Raw genomic sequence first — 20,031 nt, 5'->3', positions numbered from 1 at the left:
TCCCAGTACCAAAAAAAGAAAAGACAAAAAAAAATTTTTTTTTGAGATCCATGCGGCTTTTGAACTCCACATATATATATGGTGTGCAACACTCCTATTAAGACAGTAGGCAGGGAGAGACTGGATCATCTTCACCAAAGAGATTTCTTCTTCCAAGGATAGTATGTTCTTGGTTACAGGCCTTCAGAGATTCATCTGAAAACCATTTATCAAGTGCCTACTATCTACTAGGGGGCACACTGATCAATGAAAGCCAAGTTTCCATAGCATAACAAGCTATTTATAACAAAATAATGGGGGAGAATGATGAAAGGGATGACACTGTACTGAAACTCACATGGTGAATTAAAACCTCCTTATACTACTTAAAGATATTTTTTAAAGGAGAAGAGTAAAAGATGTCAACCTTATTGTAATAACTGGTATCTTGGGAGAGAGGGGGATCCTGAGGCTTGAACACAGGGCCCAGCCTCTGTCCCTGAGCTTCTTTTTCTCAAGGCTAGTGCTCTACTACTCGAGTCACAGTGCCACTTCCAGCTTTTTCTGAGTAGTTTATTAGCGATAAGAGTCTCACAGACTTTCCTCCCTGGGCTGGCTTCAAACTACAATCCTCAGATCTCAGCCTCCTGAGTAGCTAGGAATACACTCCAGTCTATAACTGGTATCTTAAATGAATGGTCAAACCATGCCAACAGGAGATCACCAAGATGCAAGAGGGTAGCAGGAACCAGAAAGAAGAGAATAGATAGACTCTATTATCACAATTACTCATCCTACTTAATCACCAATGCCAGCTGACCAGTACTATGGCATTTATGTTTTAGGATCTTACCCTGACTACACTCTGAGCTAACTTGGCCACTGTCAATCTCTTGAATCTTAAAAAGTAGGTACCAAAAATCACTGTCATTCCATTTTTCCTTCAACACCTACCACAAATGTCTGGCACACTTGTGCAACTGTTCTCCACAAGAAACTGTGAAGTCTTTCATTTATTTTCCTGTAGCAGTGAAGATTATAGAACTCAAAGAAATCTTCCTTCTTGCATTTTGCATATAACCTATGGTCACAAAAGATAAGCTTTCTAAACAAATGTCACACTGGCATAACACTAGTGTGAAAATGATCTAATCCAGTACTCCCTGCTGTCTTCACACTAACATATCAATATTCTTTTGTGGGAAAGGACATCAGATCATTAACTCAAAGCCCTCTCAAGAAGAGGGAAAAGAATTGTTCCTGGGGATTGACCGAGAGAGGCACAGAGCCTGAGTAGGTAAATTATGTGGCCACTGCTCCTACCTTTCTCGCCCCCTCAAATACACTCAATATTCCAAAGGCACCAAGAGGAAAAGCAGGTTTGGGTGGACTAGTCCACATTCCAGGGCCATCACATGAGAGCAATAAGCCTTCTGCCCCCTCCCAATCTGTCCCCTGAGCTTCCCAGCCTATCTCCACAGATCTCAGGTACAAACACTCTGAAGCACATTCAGATTGCAAAATCGATGGTCTGACTAATGGATGCTTTTGGCTTCTCACCCTGACAGGTTTTTTGATTTGGCAACATTTAGATTTTTATAAAGAGAAAACGACCCTTGGTTGCCTGGCTTTAAATGCTAACTACTGATCCATCAAAGAATTTGTCAGCAAAATATTTACTACTCCTACCACCACATGTACATTTACACACAGGACTTCAAAAATTGCCAAATGCTAAAGTATAAATTATGCCACAAGAAAGGGTTTTGTGACTGACCCCCAGATGAACTCTACAATGACTGCAGTGTGAGCCTTTTGAATTCTCAAAGTATTACAGTTTGTGTTGGGATCTAAAAGTCCTATAAAATTCAAGCTGAACTGCACACCACCCTTGAGTCTGTTTGAGCAGAACAAGAGGGGACTCTTCAGCAGTGGTTAGCCTGACTTCTCAAGTAAACCAAGAAACAAAAACAAAGCAATACAGACATATAGCATGGGCCAGGCCTTGAGCCATGAGCAGCTCAGACAAAAGAATGTTTTAGTTCCAAAGAACCATGCTTTAAGATATGTAGGAGAAGCCACATAGGGAAGGACTGGAATCTTGGATAGTGAAGGCTAACACAAGGGACAAGATCTTTGTTTGTCTTCAATAAACTTTACCATGCAGCTGAAAGCCACAGCCTCCAGACCAAAACATCTTACAACAATGCTTCAAGATCCTTCTAAAACATCTCATAGCCAGTGTATGCCTGAATAGGACTAACAAAAACGAATTACTACCTCCTCAGTATTGCTCACTCTCACAATGCATTTTGAAATCCTTCCATTATTGAGATTAATATTCATTTCTTGACTTAACTTTTACCCATCTGTCAACTTCTATCCATCTGTCCCTTGAGGGTATATTCACCCCTTAGAGCTAATCTCAACACCCATTTAGGTATGACAGGAAACATCCTCAGGCTCCTAAAGGCCTTTCAGACCAGACATCAATCTCTCTGCACACTCTTCATAAATGGATTCATTTGTCCACAGCCCTTAACATATATCGATAACCTTTTTAAAGTTGTTTCTAAGATTAAGAGTCCCACGTCCTTGGTTTTTTCTTTAGAGAATATAACACTAGTGAGTATTAATTAATCTAACTACTCAGGAAGCATGAACGCTCTTCTAAATGTTGCCATGTTTTGATTCATTTACTGAAAAAGGAATACTGTGTCCATGCTTTTGCAATGTAGTCAACTAGAGCTCAGCAGGGTGGAATTACCTCGTCTGGCTATGGACCAGCACAAAGCCCCATAAACCACTAGATACATAATCCACATACCTACTCAGGCCTTGGGTTTTACAACCCAATTGTAAGATGAAGCCCTGTATGGGCAGAGAGTTTCCGATCACAAGATTGGAGCTGGCTAAAAGAAGCTCCTGTACCAGATACCAAAATAACTATTCTGGCATTCCATTCCTCAGCTCAAAATCCACCTCATCCTGGAAACTTTCCCTATAGCTAGCTAGCAGCTCTGAGAAGACCAGCCACACTTAAGTATCTGAAAAACATGTGGAACTAGTTAACTACCACTCATTGTGACCCAATTTTGAATGTATAGCAATTAGCACCTGCTTATCACTAACAAGATGATGTAATTAACTGGACATGGTAGCATACACCAGTAATCCCAGCCAAGACTGAGAATCTGAGGTCAATCTGAGCTACATAACAAAATTCTGTCCCAAAAAAAAAACACAAAACCCTGTCTAGTCAAGTAGATTGTATGGGTAATATCTGTACTTGTGTCTTCCCTTACATTCTTAGCCATGGTAGTCAGCTTCCCCTCATTTCAGTCAATGAAAAGCAAAGTACAGGAGGCAAGGTTATGTATGGGTTGGTGTGAAGACTCAACTAGGGTTAGACATGATAGTACATGCCTATAATACCAACACTTGGAAGGTTGAGAGGAGTCCAAGACCAGCCTGGGTTACATAGCAAGACCTGGAAAATTTAAATTGGAATCATAAAAAGTTGGCTCTCTGATCCAATTTCTTTTGGTTATCACTGACAAGTAATAGTTATTCTGTGTTAAGAGAAACAATATTGGATCCTTTAAGTTTCTTTGTATTACAAACAAATGTTATTTTAAGGAGAATATTTTAACTCTTTTATTCTCTTTCTTTTTGACTAATAGAGAAAAAGTGATAGCCAGAGGTAACAGCTAAAATGGAGGGAAAATGGTAAAAGAATAAAGCACAGACAGAAGCCAAGCAAATGGCCATGTAAGAAATTTAAAGGGACAGAAACTGGTAAAGCAAATATGAGTGAGTAGGGTAGTAGAAATGGAAGTAGAGCTAAGAACAAAGATGTCTACCAGCTCAGGAGATGTCAGGAGCAGACATGGCAGGAGCCTTTGCAAGGTTTAAAACATGAGTCACAGAGTTGGAAAAGTACTTAGTATACAACTCCACCATCCATTTCATGGTTTGTAGGTCACTGTGATCTTACTGAAAGCCCAAATTTTTCTTTTAGGAAAAATGTTGCCCTCCAAAAAGACAAGGAAAAGTAGCTTCACCTCCAGTATGACCTGATAACTCAAATCCACACTCCCTGTCCTTTGGGTGAACCAGATTTTAAGCACAATGACAAAAGCTTTTGCCTTCAGATCTTTAGCAACTTAACTGACCCCTTTGGGTATTAGTTCTATTTTTAAAAGGTCCAGTGACCTAAATAAGTTACCCAAAGTCACATACTTCACAGAATTTCAATCTCAGAGTCACTTCTCCAGATGAGTGGATAGTGTGAGCTTGATACTCTCATTCCACAGTTGTAGAGAAGGCAGTGCTGAATTCCCAACCCTGTCCACAACTGACATCATCAAGCACAGTCTAATTAATTCCTAATGAATAGTGATGACATTGACTCACCTCTCTGGGCAGTTGGGAGGAATGTCAGGCACTAATGACAGTTAATTGCTTTTGCATATGTAAAATGAGGCACCTAATTATTTTCATAGCATTTCTGGCACTAGCTAAACTTGCTAACAAGTGAACTGAGTAACACAGGTTGAGATCAGCAGTCTGGATTTCACAGCAACTACCAGAGAGATGGAACTGCAGAGCATATGTCATCGTCAGATAGCAGAACTCTCAAAGAACTCAGACCCAGAACCCAGGCAACATCTGTCAGGCAACTAGCAGCAACCTGTGGGCCTTGGTGTCATATTCTCCAATTGTCAACAGATTCTCTCTACTTTCATCAGGAAAGAGAGGATAATTACTCCTTCTCATTTTTAAAAATCACTTCAGTATCAACAGAAGCCCATCAAGAAGCCAATACCTTTTCATTAAGCCTCTGATCATGAGCAACACATTAAAGGACTTAATTTTACTATCCTGAGATTCCCTAATTTATTTTCTGCTCTATCAGTCTTAAGTACATGCCCCAGTGACAGGTCAAGAAAAACTGTGACTGACTTTATGCTCTGTAGCTCTAATGGGACCACTCTGTGTTACCAGCTTAGGATAAATACCTTCCTGTCCCAGAAATGATTATTAACCACTGAGGACAGAAATCCTACTCTTCCTGTCTCCCTTCAACACCATAGATACCCAGAAGATGGTTAACAAACACTGGGAAGCACATTTCATCCCAGAAACATAAGCTTCTTTCCAGAATTTATTACAAGAAGCTATCAGTATTTCAAAAGGAAATACTAATGATAACAGAGGTAACCAAGAAAACTGTAAGACTAGTTATCCAATGCCAATAGGTCTATATAGCAAATAAATGTTTCAGGTGAACTAAGCTTCCTAAAAATTAAGAAAACAAAGATAATACTCCTTCGCCACTAACCTATACAAAATGTCATTTTCTCAGTTAGCATTGTTCACTATAATTTAACAATCAAAAGAGGCCCAAGCACAGTAGTAGATACCTAACTACTCAGAAGGCTGAGGCAGGAAGATAATGAGTCTGAAGCAAGCCTGGAAAACACAAAATCTGTCTCAAGAGTATGTATGTGTGTATATACACACATAAGTTAGGTGTGGTAGCTCATGCCTGTAATCCTTATTACTCAAGGAGGCAATTAGAGGATCAAGGTTTGAGGCCAACCTGAACAAAAAGTTGCAACCTCACCTCAACCAATAAAAACTGGGCATGGTGGCTCACACCAGACATCACAGCTACAGCTACACAGAAAATGTAAATAGGAGAAATGACGTCCAAACATAAATGCAAGACTATTCAAATAATAAAGCAAAATGGGCTTGGGCATGGCTCAAGTGGCAGAGCTCCCTACTCAGCCAAGTACAAGCCCCAGAGTTCAAACCCTAGGAATAGGAGAGGGAAGACCATGGGTTGAGGGAGAGAGTAGGGGTACAGAGAGGGAGTGTTAGAGTGGAGGGGATTGAGGAATGGAAAGTACAGAGTTCATATTTTAAAAGACATCAACACACCAAGAGACCAATGTCATACACAGTCAATTGATAGCCACCTTAATGATCATCTTGGAGTTGCTCTAGGGCTCAGCAGCCAACCTGCTCAGATGTGGCCCTAGTATGATTTAGAATTATAATTTTGTTGCACCAGAAATGGCCTTCCTACCACATATAGAAAAAGGTTCCGAGGCCAACTTCTTCTACTTTTATGATATAGAATGATTCTCTGTTTCTGGACAGGATTCCATCTACCCTGAACTATTTAGCTACACATGCTAGAGGAGGGAAAGTTAAAAGGTAAAACACAGTACACCTCTCATTAGGTTAAAAGCTATTCAACAAAGAAAACAAATCAAGATGGCACTTGAGGTACTAAATTGTGAAGACTGAGCCCTGTTGTAGTTCTAAGGAGATCTACAGGGATCTCATCTTCTAACTCCTGTCAGAAAATCAAAAATCTAAGCTGCAACATGACAGAAAGGACGAACTCTTCTTTCTTGTCCACCTAGGTAATCAGAAACAATATTCATTACAATGCACTTTTCCCCTTTTAGAGGCACTCAACCATCAGAAGTCAAGATCATCTGCCTTTCCTCACTTATAATATAACTCAACATATAGCATGACAGTCAAACCAAGGCATATGTGTGTATTTCTGAGTCCCAAAATATGATCATAAAATTCTAGGGAGCAAATACTGTGCCTGTGTGATCTGAAATACCCAGGACAGTGTCATATAATATTAGAATTCCAAATAAAAGCAGGGACATGATAAAAACAACAGCTAAAACTAACCTGTTGGAATAAATCCAGCTCTTGGATAATACTCAAGAAGAGAACCAAAATAGAAGGGCTTACACTGGCCTATATTAAAACTCATTGCAAGTAGAGCATAGTAGTATATATCTGTAACACCCATACTCAGGAAACTGAGGCAGGAAGATAATGAGTCTAGGCCAGACTGGGCTACAAAATCAGATGTAGCAAAGACTATTAATCAATAGCATAGTATGACCCAGTATCTACATAGAGTCCAGAAACAAACTCATACATATACAGTCATTCCATTTGTGAAAAAGATTAGAAGGCATTGTTCTGAATAAAAGTCTTTTCCATAAATGACTTGAGTTAATTGATATACATATGAAAAAATAAAACTTGAACCTTACCACATCAGAGCCTATAATTAATCTGAACTAGATTTTAGAACTGAAAGTAAACAGCAAAGCAAAAAGAATTTAGAAATTTAAAAAAGCAGATTATCTCTACAACTTTCCTTCAGGCAAATATTACTTTAAAAGGACAAAATGTAACAAGACCTGGTAAAGTGTGCCTGGTCCTTGCTATTTTAGAGACTTAGGGAGGGAGCTGGCTTGAGCCTAGGAATTCAAGACCATCATAGGCAACAAACACAGTGAGACTCAAAACACACACACACACACACACACACACACACACACACACACACACACACACACACACACACACACACACACACACACACACACACACACACACACACACACACACACACACACACACACAAAATAATTGCATTAGTTAAAAAACCCTTTCACAGAAAGAACGACTAAGGGGGCTGAGAAGGTGGTTCAGTGGTAGAGCGCTTGCCTTGCATGCATGAGGCCCTGGGTTCGATTCCTCAGCACCACTTATAAGCAAAAAGAAAAAAGCCGGAAGTGGCGCTGTAGCTCAAGTGGTAGAGTGCTAGCCTTGAGCTGAAGAGCTGAGGGACACTGCCCAGGCCCAGAGTTCAGTCCCCACGACCGGACCCAATAAAATAAAACACTTTTAAGAAAGAACGACTAAGAAAAAAATAGAGTATGCTACAAAGAATCCTATCTTTAGTACATAAAGAATTCTTACCAAATAAAAAATCAACATAATAGAAAAAGGTAAAAAGTTAATGTATTCTATAAATAATAACCAAATAATCCACCAAAAATACACAACATATCCAATTATCAAGTTATGTGATACCATTATCCAGCTACACAACAGCTAAAATTAAAAGATGAGGGGCAGACAAATGGAGAGAGGAAGATAGGTAAATACAACCATGAGTGGGGAAAGGGGAAAAAGGAAGAGATGAAGAAGGGGGATGGGAGAAGAGGAGGGGGGAGAACAAGCAAAACTATTTGCTCATTTCAATGCCTTTCTGAGTCTACAGTTACCTTACAGAAAGTTTATTCCAGGATCTAAATAAGTTTTCTTTTACCAAATTATACCTTTTTACTTTATATACTTTATTTTAAATTTATTTTTTATGCCATCAGCATATGTTAGAGGATTTATTTGAAGGATATTGGGGATATCTTTCATCACATCATATAAATTGTTCTTTTCAAAGATCCCAAAATATAGTTGTACTTAGAAAACACCATGTTTTTTTAAAAACTGTGTGCTCAACCCAGCAGCCTCCACTTGTACTTCCTGGGTTGACAAAGTGTTAAAGCCACACTGGCAGGGCCTTCTGAAGGCTTCATGTGCTCTGCAAGTTTGGTCTCCTTTCTAAGTCTACTTAGGTCTCCACCTCTACCTCTGTCCTTTCTGTCTTCTTTTCTCCACTTCCCCGCCACCTTCCCCCACCAGTCCTGGGACTTGAACTCAAGGGCTGGGCACTGTCCCTGAGCTTTTCTACTCAAGACTAGCACTCAATCACTAGAGCCACAAATCCACTTCTGCCTTTTTGGAAGTGGAGATAAGAAGTCTCACAAGGGCTGGGAAGGTGGCTCAGTGGTAGAGTGCTTGCCTTGCATGCCTGAGGCCTTGGGTTTGATTCCTCAGCACCACATAAACAAAAAGAAAAAAGCCAGAAGTGGCACTGTGGCTCAAGTGGTAGAGCACTAGCCTTGAGCTGAAGAGCTGAGGGACAGCACCCAGGCCCAGAGTTCAGGCCCCACAACCGGACCCAAAAAAAAAAAGAAGTCTCACAAACTTTCCTGCCCAGGCTGGCTTCAAACTACAATCCTGAGATCTCAGCCTCTTGAGTAGGTTACAAGCATGAGCCACTGACTAGTGCCAGGCTTTTTCTACACTTAATAATGCTATTCGACAGTCTTTAAATTCATTGTGAGAATGAGTATAGACACATAATGAATTATTTCCATGTTTCAGTTTAATGTGGTAAAGCATTTACTGAATGGCGCAACCCTATCTCCCCACTAAGGTGCCACCACTAGAGATGGAGATAACTATGCTATACTCCTGCCCTTAACAAGTACTTTCACAGTGGACAAAGAAGTACATTAATGATCTTTGAGGACTTCAACCCAAAAAGACTAGCCTAATCCTTCTCTGTCTCCTGTGTTTCCACAGGTGGCACCTTGGCTAACGAGTAAATATGAACATAACCCACCATATAGGAATGACCTATCTATATATGTTTGTCACCCTATTGGTTTGGAAGACCTATAAGGGTTCAGTTCAAGCCTTTAGTGATTTTTCTATTCTTATATTCAACATTTTAACACATGGTATCTCCCTTCCAAAGGGACAACTGAATGCACACCTAAAATAAATATATGGGTAAAAACAACAGCAAATGAATGTCACATGCTGCAGAAGACAAATACTCAAAGCACTGTCAGAGCCCTGTCCCTAGGTCAATCAATGAGAGCTTCTTGGGAGGAAGGATCTGAGGTAAACTTGAGAGCTGAGCAAGACATCTAAAACAATAACCACAGGAACACAGGATGGTCTATCTGTTCAAAGACTCTCATGAAATAAATGAGGTAAAGAAAGGGTAAAGCATGAAAGCAGAAAGGCTGGAGCAGTGAGCTGGGCTGGACTGCATGGGAGCTCAAAGGCCTCAGGCAGACAGGGGCCTACAAGAAAACACCAGGTTTAGCAGGACTGTGTGAGAAAATTCTGAAGGTACAAGTACACAAGACACAGAGACACTATATGAGAGAGATAAAGGATAAAAGGTTCTTTTGTAAAGTTGGAATCAGATTTTTTTTTTTAAATCAAAAGCATTTTTTGCACATTTTAGTTCTGAGACCAGACTAGTTCTCCAGGTAAATTCAAGTATTAAAATGTGGCACATCCCTTAAGCCTTCCAAATTTACAACAGCATGACAGTGACAATTCAGAAAGATGGTGACAGTTTATACAGATGTGTTATGGGATTAACTCTGCTCTGGTTCTTACAATAAATGCTCATCAGACTTTGTATTCAAGCACTCAACTTATTCCTTTGGTCCCTAAAGCTCTAGAGTTCAGTCACACCCAAGCTTGGCATGGGCCCCAGACTGCTCTGGATAGAGACACACAGGTCTGTATATGGCCAATATACAAAGCCAACACAAAGTTAGGGCATAAACTAACCAAAAATATAAAGTATTGCTTGTCTGCAGATGAGAAACACAATCTACCATTGACTGATAGCACAGTGGTAACACAGGTCTCACAGAAGGATATACAAATTCTGGGGCAAATTAAAGCCCCATTATCAATCATTGCCCTCCAAATGTAAACCTGGTCCTTGGTTTACATCAAGTTCACATCAAGCAAAAGAAAGATTCTTGGCACTCTGATTAGACAATGACTGAGGCAGGGTAAGTGTGAGACTGTTGTTCCTCTATCCTCCCACCACCCCCATTCCTACAGATAAGCCACCCATTCAAGTGAACAAGTATTCTACGAATACTGGGTACATGTGCAGACCTGCTCTGAGCAGACTAAAACTACTGCAAGGGCATGCAGCCAAATGAAGTAGGGACAGAAAGATTGAGGTACCCACTTCTGAAGCCAGGCCTAATTTCTCCTGCCTTCACTCATATGGTCCAGGGTGCTCTCAAGAGAGCCAGCTCCATCCATCATACTACTACTACCTCCCATCCCTTAGCAAATGAGTAAGCTGTACCAAGAAAAACTGTACAAGGCCACATCTTGATTCCATCTACATCTCTGCAGCCCCTCAACATATGCACAGGAGTCTCTTTAGGGAGGAAAAACAAACAAACATATATTTCTTTCCAGATCATGTCCTCCTCCAAACTGTGCCAACCATGGCAAAGGAGCAAGGAAGATGAACCCTGCAATGCAAAATTCCAAATTAAAATGTAATTCATATCCAGCAGGATGCAGTGGCTCAAGCCTGCAATCCTAGCTACTTGAAAAGCAATGACTGGGGAATCTAAGTTTGAGGACACTCTGAACGTAGAAGTTGGAAAAACTGTATCTCAACCAATGCTAGGTACAGTGTGCACACCTGTTATACCAACTACAGAAGAGGTATACTTGTTGGTGCTATGGTTTGAGCCTATTAGCCTCATCAAGAGTACAGGGAAGCGTAAGAAGGAGAACAACAACTAAAACTAACATGTGACTATAGCTAATACTTGCTGCTTATTATATTTTCTTCCCTACTACACCTCCAAGTTTCAGAAGGAAGGGATTTAGTCCTACCTACTATATAGCCCAACTCAACACCTAACACAGATCAAAAATCAATTTATCTAAATATAAGGTATTAATACCATTTTTATGTCAGTGAAGAACTCAAGCCAGTTGTGGTGGTACACACCAATACCCACAGCACTTGGGAAGCACAGGTAGCATGATTGACAGTTCAAGATTAGCCAGGGCTACACATAAGAGACACTGTCTGAAAAGAACAAAGGAAAAGAAAAGAGAAGAGAAGAAGATAAGAGGAATAGGAAAGGAAATTCACTGTTTGTTGTGCTATCAAGCACCTCAGGCATGTCCTGCCTAGATCCACTGAGGATCTAAAAGACTCACTGGCTTCAAGGCATTACTCCCATATCGAAAAATCCTGATCAACTCTATTTCTCAAGTCCCACATTGCTTCCCGTGCCCCACTTCCCAGCCACCTCAGGGTAGGGCCTGCCACCTGTTCAGCCATGATCCGGGGTCTTCAATGAAGACCCTAGCCTTGATCCACTTCAGCCTGTCCTGTTGACTGCCTAGTCCCCAGCCCAGCCTCAGCCATGGCTCAGCTTGAAAGTATAGCCACTTTTTCAGCTTTGCTCACTTCACTTCTATGGGCCTAGAGGCTGCACTGAGCCTAAGTATCAGGTTACCACAAAAATAACAGAGGGCCTGCTACACTGCCAGCTGAGGGAAGAATCCAGGAGGTGAGAAAGATAAGTTTGGGGGAGGGAGGGGAGGGAGGGAGGGTATTTGCAGGTATTTGAACGGGAGTAGAAGACATTCTGAGTTAGAAGAAATGTATTTTTAACTTCTTCACTCTGTTCTTAACTTCACCACTAGAGTCCCTACAATTACTTCATTCACTTAGAACCTACAGTAATTTTTATTTACATTACAATCTAACTACTTTGAATGTGTTTTTTAAAATATTGTTTTAGGACCTTAGAGGTGGGATTTTCTTTAGGTTACTTAACTCTATGTATAGGAGTCAATTTTGGTCCAAGAGATTCAACAAGTATTTCCATTTTCCAAATTCCTGATTATTACTCAGCTTTAATTTTCTTCAAACTAAATCCAAACATGACAAAGCTAATTAGATCTATTGTAGGAGAGGTAGATCTTCAAGAGAGAAAATGCTAATAAAAAGCTGCTCTTCCCACCCCACCCCATCCCCTTCCTAAAATGAAATCAAAGTTTCCTCCTGAGCTACCCTTAGCACGTGCAAGAAGGCTGTTGGCTTGATGTGGTCTGGCCCAGCCTGGCTATTTCAAATAAAGTTAACTTCAATCGCGGTAGAGAGTTAACAAGTTATTGATTCTCCAGCCATTGTTCTTTCATCTTGGTTTACTCCATGGACAGTGCCTCTTTAATTTGCTCCAAGACACTGTTTTATAAGTGAGTGAGTGCAGACCCAGAGACAAGAAAAGGTATTCTTCCTTAGGCCATATAGGTAAACCCCAAGACCAGGCCGTCCACCAGATGGATTAAGTGCCCATTGTAATCTCACAGAAAGAAGCTGTGAATGTCTTAGCAGATCAAAATTGAGCTAATTCTCATAAGCACATTAGATTCCCAAACTGAAGATGTAGAAAGGCAGCCAAAAAGAAAATTCTATCCAGTTTAAAAAAATAAAAGAATGTAAGGTGTTTAAGTTAATTTTGAGGGAAAGGCTCCCCAACAGCATATTAATTTATATTTCATTTGGAAAGATGACACTGACAAATATTCTAAAGCACAACACTACTGTTCTGAAATAATCTATTGCAAATGCAAAAAAACCACCTTTTACACTAACCATTTTTGTGGCAGACAGACCAGTAGCAGACATGAAGACAGACAGGCAGGAACTGTGAGGAATTTTTGTTCTGGTTTGATTTCCTTTGGTTGGCTTCTTGGTTGGTTTAGTTTTTAAGAAAAAAACACTCTCAACCAAATCCCAATCAAAAATCTCAGTAAGAAACCTCACAGAAGACCTATCACTGGTGGTTTGAATCCTATAAACTTAGAAGAATACTATGTAAACAGTGAAATTCACTGCAATTTCATCCTATCTTTAAAGACAGCCATAGTCTAGCACCCAGAAGATAGGATCTCATTCACCTTACTATTCTTTGTGGTCAGAGTTAACACATTTCATGCAGGGCACATCACACCGTGCAATTATCAACTGGCATTGACATTGCTAAAAGATCTTTAATAATCTTGGTTTTTACCATAAAAGCTCTCATTATTATCCCAGCTTTCTTTGCTTGTTCAGCGTGCCTGGTCACTTACAGGAGGATGAGAAAATACGGTGGACTCAACTCATCTTTCCCCAGCCATGTCTCCCAGGGAGCTGTTCGTGTCTCTGCAGCGCAATGCCACCGCACTGGCTGACCAGGTTTAAAATTAGCTGAGCCCTGGAGATCTGTGGGTAACCTTCTGACAAGGTTAGCCAGCAAAGCAGAGCACTGCTCCGAGAGGGACATTAATAAGAAGCCAAGTGAGCCTTTCAACAAGCCCATTAGGGCCTCTCGGAAGCCCAGCCGTCTGGGAAGAGCCAGATAGCAGCATGGGAGACTGACCTAGGCTCTTATTTTTATCCCATCAAGTCAGCAGCTTCCTTTACAGGCAATAAACACAACCTCCATGTGTGCTTCTCCAGGTTTAAAATCAACCTACCTGCCCATAAACTATAAAATAATTTTTAAATCCATTTCCGTAGATTTTTCAAACATAGTATTTCTAAAGTACCTCAGTATAAGGTTAATTCCCACAGTTAACAAAAGCAGGTGGGACACAGAGAAAGACACAGGGGAGAAAATAAACATCACTCATATTCCACGACCAAGTAATAATCAATGCTACTAATCAATCAGTGTGATGTGGTCTCTTTCATTAACTTATTCTTCCATATAGTTTGGGAGTTTATACTCTACTTAACATTTCACATTCAACATTTTCCCAAATTCTAAAAAAAAAATTTTGATTTGTTTTTAGTGGTTTACTTTTTGGTGGGAGGGGCCAGAACTTGGACTTGAACTCAGTACTTTGTACTTTCTCACAACTGGCATTCAATCACTTGAATCATGCCTCCAATCTGACTTTTTACTGGGTAACTGGAAATAGAGTTGCCAAGGACTTTCTTCCAGAGCTGACTTCAAAACAAGAGCCTCTAGATCTCAGCCTCCTATCTAGAAGTACAGGAGAGAGCCACCACCCTGAAAAATTCTTTGTGTCTATGATTATAAGATCATGAATATTCAAGATCATGGATATAGGATTACATAACTATTTCTTCATGGTTGGACATTTAGATTTGGCCCAACTGTTTTTGTGGGGCAAACATTCTTGTAACCATCTCCCAAAGACAGATACCTAATATGACCCTTTACAAACACCCATGAGAAGACAGGACCACCATTAAAGGTCCTGGACAGATAGTTAAAAGGAAAGCAAGAGCACTCTCGGCACTTCTGACTACCTGCCCAAGACAGTGCAGTGTTTACCTCCCCCTGGCCCCATAGCTACAGCATACTGCTTATTTAAAATAGGAAAATACTTCCACCAAGTTGGTAAAGAGGCAGTGCCCCAACACTATACACTCCCATTATCCAACAATGGTAAATGCCTGTGTTAGACAAAAAGATGAACTTTATATTCATAAGAATCACAAACATATTACTGTTTTCAGTAACATGGGTATAATGTGGGTACCCCGAGGATTAAAAAAATGTCTGCTTAAATCACAGAAGACTTTGAGGAGCTCTTGGATTATGAGCTATATATTCTTACCAAGCAAAAATAAGGCAATGCTAACATCTAATAATGGTTAGAAGAGTCAGGTATAGCTCAACCTTATGCTTGAACCATTGTGCTTACTGCTTTACCTGCAATATAGGAAAGCAACATGTACTGAGTGTTAGCAAAAGGCTGGCAGACTGCAATACAGCACCCAGAAATCTTTAGATTGTCTGTTTGTTTAGCTAACTTATGTTCTGTGAAGGGAAACGGTTAGCTAATATGTGGACAGTCTCATTTGCTCTAAATGAGGGATGCCAAGGGAGGAAAACTAGCCAAGAAAGGAGCAGGGACAAACAAGGGGACTGTATAATCAGACTTTGAAAATCAAGAAGGTGCTAACCTGGACACATTACAGTCCTGCCCAGCCCAGGAGCTGGGTCATGGCCCAAGCTGGAATAAACTCAAAGACAACACCCACCCACATTTCCACCGCTGAAGAATACACTCCAAATTCAGAACCGGTATGGGAAATAGAAGCTTACCTATAGTTGTTTCTGTGCCAAGTCAGCAAGATCCTAAGTGACAGATCAAAGGATAGGCTATATTCATGAAATCATAATGGTGAAATTAAAAAAAAAATTCACAGCCAACATTTATTTAATATCACATTCAATTTTTCTTGTCTTTTTAAAGTAAGGTATATGAGGTACAATATATACATGTACACCTTCCAGTATATTGTAGTATGAATCAATCAGCCTAATTGACCTATTTATCACCTCAGATACTGGCCATTTCTTTCTGGTGAAAACATACATACACACACACAGACACACACACACAGACACAGACACACAGACACAGACACACAGACACAGACACACACACACAGACACAGACACACAGACACACACAGACACAGACACACAGACACACACAGACACACACACACACACACACACACACACACACACACACACACACACACACACACACACACACACACACACACACACACACACACACACACAAAATCTTTTAAGCCAGTGCTGGTGGCTCCTGCCTGTAATCCTAGCTACTCAGGAGGCTGAGATCTGAGGATCCCAGTTCAAAGCAAGCCCAGGCAGGTAAATCCGTGAGACTCTCATCTCCAACTAACCACCAGAAAACCGGAAGTGGTGCTGTGGCTCAAGTGGTAGAGTGCTCTCCTTGAGCTGAAGAGCTCAGAAACAGGAGCCAGGCCAAGAGTTCAAGCCCCACAACATAGAAGATAGATAGATAGATAGATAGATAGATAGATAGATAGATAGATAGATAGATAGATAGATAGATAGATAGATAGATAGATAGATAGATAGATAGATAGATAGATAGATAGATAGATAGATAGATAGATAGATAGATAGATAGATAGATAGATAGATAGATAGATAGATAGATAGATAGATAGATAGGATAGATTAGATAGATAGATCTCTTTATGCTAACTATTATCATCAAGTTATCCAACAGGTCAGGAAAATTCCTCTGAAACTTTGACCAAACTTTCTGACCAAATCTCCCACCTGTCCCATATTTGTTTTTATTTTTTTCTTTGGTTCTCTACTATGTCTATTATTCACAAAAGGAAAAGCTTAGAAAACATTGCCAGTGATGGCAGCATACATCTAGAATCCATTCAGGAAGCTGGAGTTCTAGGCCAGCTTATACTACACAGATTGAATACCCATCTCAGAAAATTAAAAAATCTGTCCAAAATTATACCACTAATGAGGTCAAACTGAAAGTGAAGCCCAGATTCACCTCACCTTAAGCCAAAAGTCTAACTATTTCTGAGGTAGTTGGAAGTAATCAATAATAGCTACAAGTTCTCAACAGGATGTTGTTGTCGAGAGAGCTAGAAGAGGATAAGAGGGAGGACATCAGGAAGCATCCAACCACCTTTTGAACTGTAACAGAAGAAAACAAATTTCTCTTGTGTGTTTGCACTGCATTAGATGCTCTTGGGACCTAAGGACCAGGAGAAACCTTGTAAATGAAGTAATCATAACATTAGAGCTGATATCACCAACCATACACTATTTTTCTCTCTCAAGAAAAGGCAGCTGGAAAAAGTGGAAAATAATATATCTATATAGAAAAGAAGGCAGGTGTGGGGCTGGGAAGGTGGCTCAGTTGGTAGAGTGCTTGCCTTGCATGCATGAGGCCCTAGGTTCGATTCCTCAGCACCACATAAGCAGAAAAAGCCAGAAGTGGGGCTGAGGTTCAAGTGGGTAGAGCGCTAGCCTTCAGCTGAAGAGCTGAGGGACAGTGCCCAGGCCCAGAGTTCAGGCCCCACGACCAACAAAAAAAAAAAAAAAAAAAGAAAGAAAGAAAAGAAAAGAACAGAAAAGAAAAGAAAAGAAGGCAGGTGAAAAACAAATCTGCTACTATAATCCTAACAGAGCTGCACATGGACAACACTGATGGTGTCTTCTTTCCTTTTCCAGAATCCCAGTGGTCTGCAGAGCAGGGTAAACAGTTCTGTCCTGTTTTTAATTCCCTGTACCTATACCATCTCCCCCCCTCCCCGCCCCACCAAGACCAAGCCAACATTTGTGTAATTCAACAATTTTTATACTGGAAATATCAAGAAATGAAGAATAAACCAATGGCTAAATATGGACCTTCACAAGAGGGTGAGGTATAGCAAGTTCAAGCAAACAGCTCCTGGGGCTAGGGGCCAGTCCTAAGCATTCTGTATGTCTTGCTTCTTAAATCTCCCTATCAGAAAAGGCATTATTGTTATTCTCATTTTAGAAATGAGGAGAGTGAAAGAGAAAACAAATTGCTCTACATAGCTCAGACCTGAAGGCTCGTGAACTGTCCAACTGGACTTTAAATTGATAACTACCACACTAAATTGCTGTGCAGATAGATACTCAAGATACCATTCACTGCTATGATGTTCTCTTGTCTGATGCCTTCCCACTCCCCCAACCTCGCACCCCACCCCATCAGCCATCTATCTATAAAGCTCCTACAAATACTTCCCAGGCAAATTCAATTGCTACCTTTGGCAAGCCACCCCCAGCTCTCCCATGAAGCATTTGTTTGTGTTTCCTCTGAAGTCACACAGACCTTTATATGTACAACCACTCTTGGACAGATATTGTTTAATAATTGATAGAGTTTATCTCTCTGACAGGCAGAATTTGTGGTAGGGTGTTTTTTGTAGGTGTTCTTCATATCCCAATCAAATAGATAGGTGTCTGGCACCCAGCAAGTAATCAATAAGGGAGGGGGTGTGGGCAAATGCATGAATCACTTGTCAGTGGAGCTAGGGAGTTAATGAAGCTATTGGTTAGTGAATATCTCATACATACTTAGAGGAAATAATATAGGACCTTGAATATAATTCACTTTTGAAAGGCAATTCTGACATACGCATACAATCAACATAGGTGAAAAAAAGGTTAAGCAAAACAAACCAGGCATAAAAAGACATACTGTAGGATTCCATTCATGAGATATCTAGAGTAATCAGACTATTACTAAAGAGAATGTAGCTGGCTAGGGAATTAAATAAATGTTTTCCATCTTGCAGATGTACAATTCTGAGACTGGATGGTGGTCATGTAGGAAAACCATGTCAGTGTACTTAATGCCACTGAACGACATACTTAAAAACATAAGGTAGGGCTGGGAAGGTGGCTCAGTGGTAGAGTGCTTGCCTTGCATGCCTGAGGCCCTGGGTTCGATTCCTCAGCACCACATAAGCAAAAAGAAAAAAGCCGGAAGTGGCGCTGTGGCTCAAGTGGTAGAGTGCTAGCCTTGAGCTGAAGAGCTGAGGGACAGCACCCAGGCGGAGTTCAGGCCCCACAACCGGACCTAAAAAAGGTAGTAAATTTTGTTATAAGTACCATACTACAATTAAGAAAACATGATAAATTGTACGGGTCTCTAGGCATTCATACAGTGAGATCAAAGGAGGACACTCTTAGGAAAGGAACAGAAAGGCTTAATACCTTTGTGTATCTGATCATACAGAATAATATTTATTGAAATTAACTCCAGAAAATGGAAACAAGGTTTTTTGTCTTTTTTGCTTTGTTTTCTTTTCTTTTTGTTTGTCAGTGCATTTGGGAATATAAAGAGAGTCACAGAAATGGAAAGACAAAGTGTAAGCCAAAGCAGCAATCATACTCACTGGATACCATGTTGAAAATAAACTACACAACCTGTGAGTGAGACAGGAGGGAAAAACTGAGCGATAGTGAAAGGATAACATTGTCCAAAAGGAAACGCATTCTGCTTGACATAACTGTAGTCTTTTTATTTAATAAAGATTTTTAATAATTAAAAATAAGACCAAATAAATACTGTAAAAGAAAAAAAGACAGGTTAAGATAGATTACACATGAAAATGGCAACCCAAACCCAAAAATATCAGATCAAGTCAAATGATGCCTACAATCAAATCCAAACATAATTCTTGGAGCTATAACATCTAATAGACATCTCACACATTCATTCAGTTGTGGCATGCATCTTTCCTAGAGTCTTTCCATCTCAACACAGATATTCTCTCCTCCTCAGAACCTTCCATATATCCAAGTCCATCTGATCAGCCCTACTGCATGCTTCCAGAGCACTGTGGCCTTTCACCTGCTAACTGCCTATCAAGGAGTTTACCTTTCCATGAAGGCAGCCCCTTGGTCTTACTGGGATGTGTCTTCAGGACCCGGCTCCACACCTATCACTTTTAATAAATACTGAATCTAGAAGGAAGTGATTAAAGGAAAGGGCTAGCAGGGCACTGGTGGCTCACGCCTGTAATCCTAGCTATTCAGGAGGCTGAGATCTGAGGATCACAGTTCAAAGCCAGCCCAGGCAGGAAAGTCTGTGAGACTTATCTCCAATAAACCACTAGAAAATGGGAAGTGGTGCTCAAGTGGTAGAGCACTCGCCTTGAACTGAAGAGTGTTGGGACAGCACCCACGC

The 20,031-nt window shown here is 40.4% G+C and overlaps 1 protein-coding gene across 7 annotated transcripts in view; it reads right to left on the bottom strand.

The window, feature by feature from the left end:
- Positions 1-20,031, bottom strand: part of LOC138825047 (transcriptional enhancer factor TEF-1) — a 263,945-nt gene that overhangs the window by 177,518 nt on the left and 66,396 nt on the right. For 4 of the 7 annotated variants that reach the window (XM_070019402.1, XM_070019403.1, XM_070019404.1 and 1 more), the window contains exon 1: positions 13,539-13,588. The exons of 2 other annotated variants lie outside the window; for them this stretch is intronic. In XM_070019402.1, the coding sequence (XP_069875503.1) occupies positions 13,539-13,553 (15 nt within the window). In that variant the 5' untranslated portion in view covers positions 13,554-13,588. One more of the 7 variants, XM_070019408.1, reaches the window with a different exon arrangement.

This window comes from Dipodomys merriami, unplaced genomic scaffold (assembly GCF_024711535.1).
Source record: "Dipodomys merriami isolate MVZ:Mamm:240054 unplaced genomic scaffold, mDipMer1.0.p SCAF_133, whole genome shotgun sequence".
Taxonomy (NCBI): domain Eukaryota; kingdom Metazoa; phylum Chordata; class Mammalia; order Rodentia; family Heteromyidae; genus Dipodomys; species Dipodomys merriami.
Note: the sequence above shows the minus strand (reverse complement) of the source record. Positions and strands in the feature narration are given on the sequence as shown.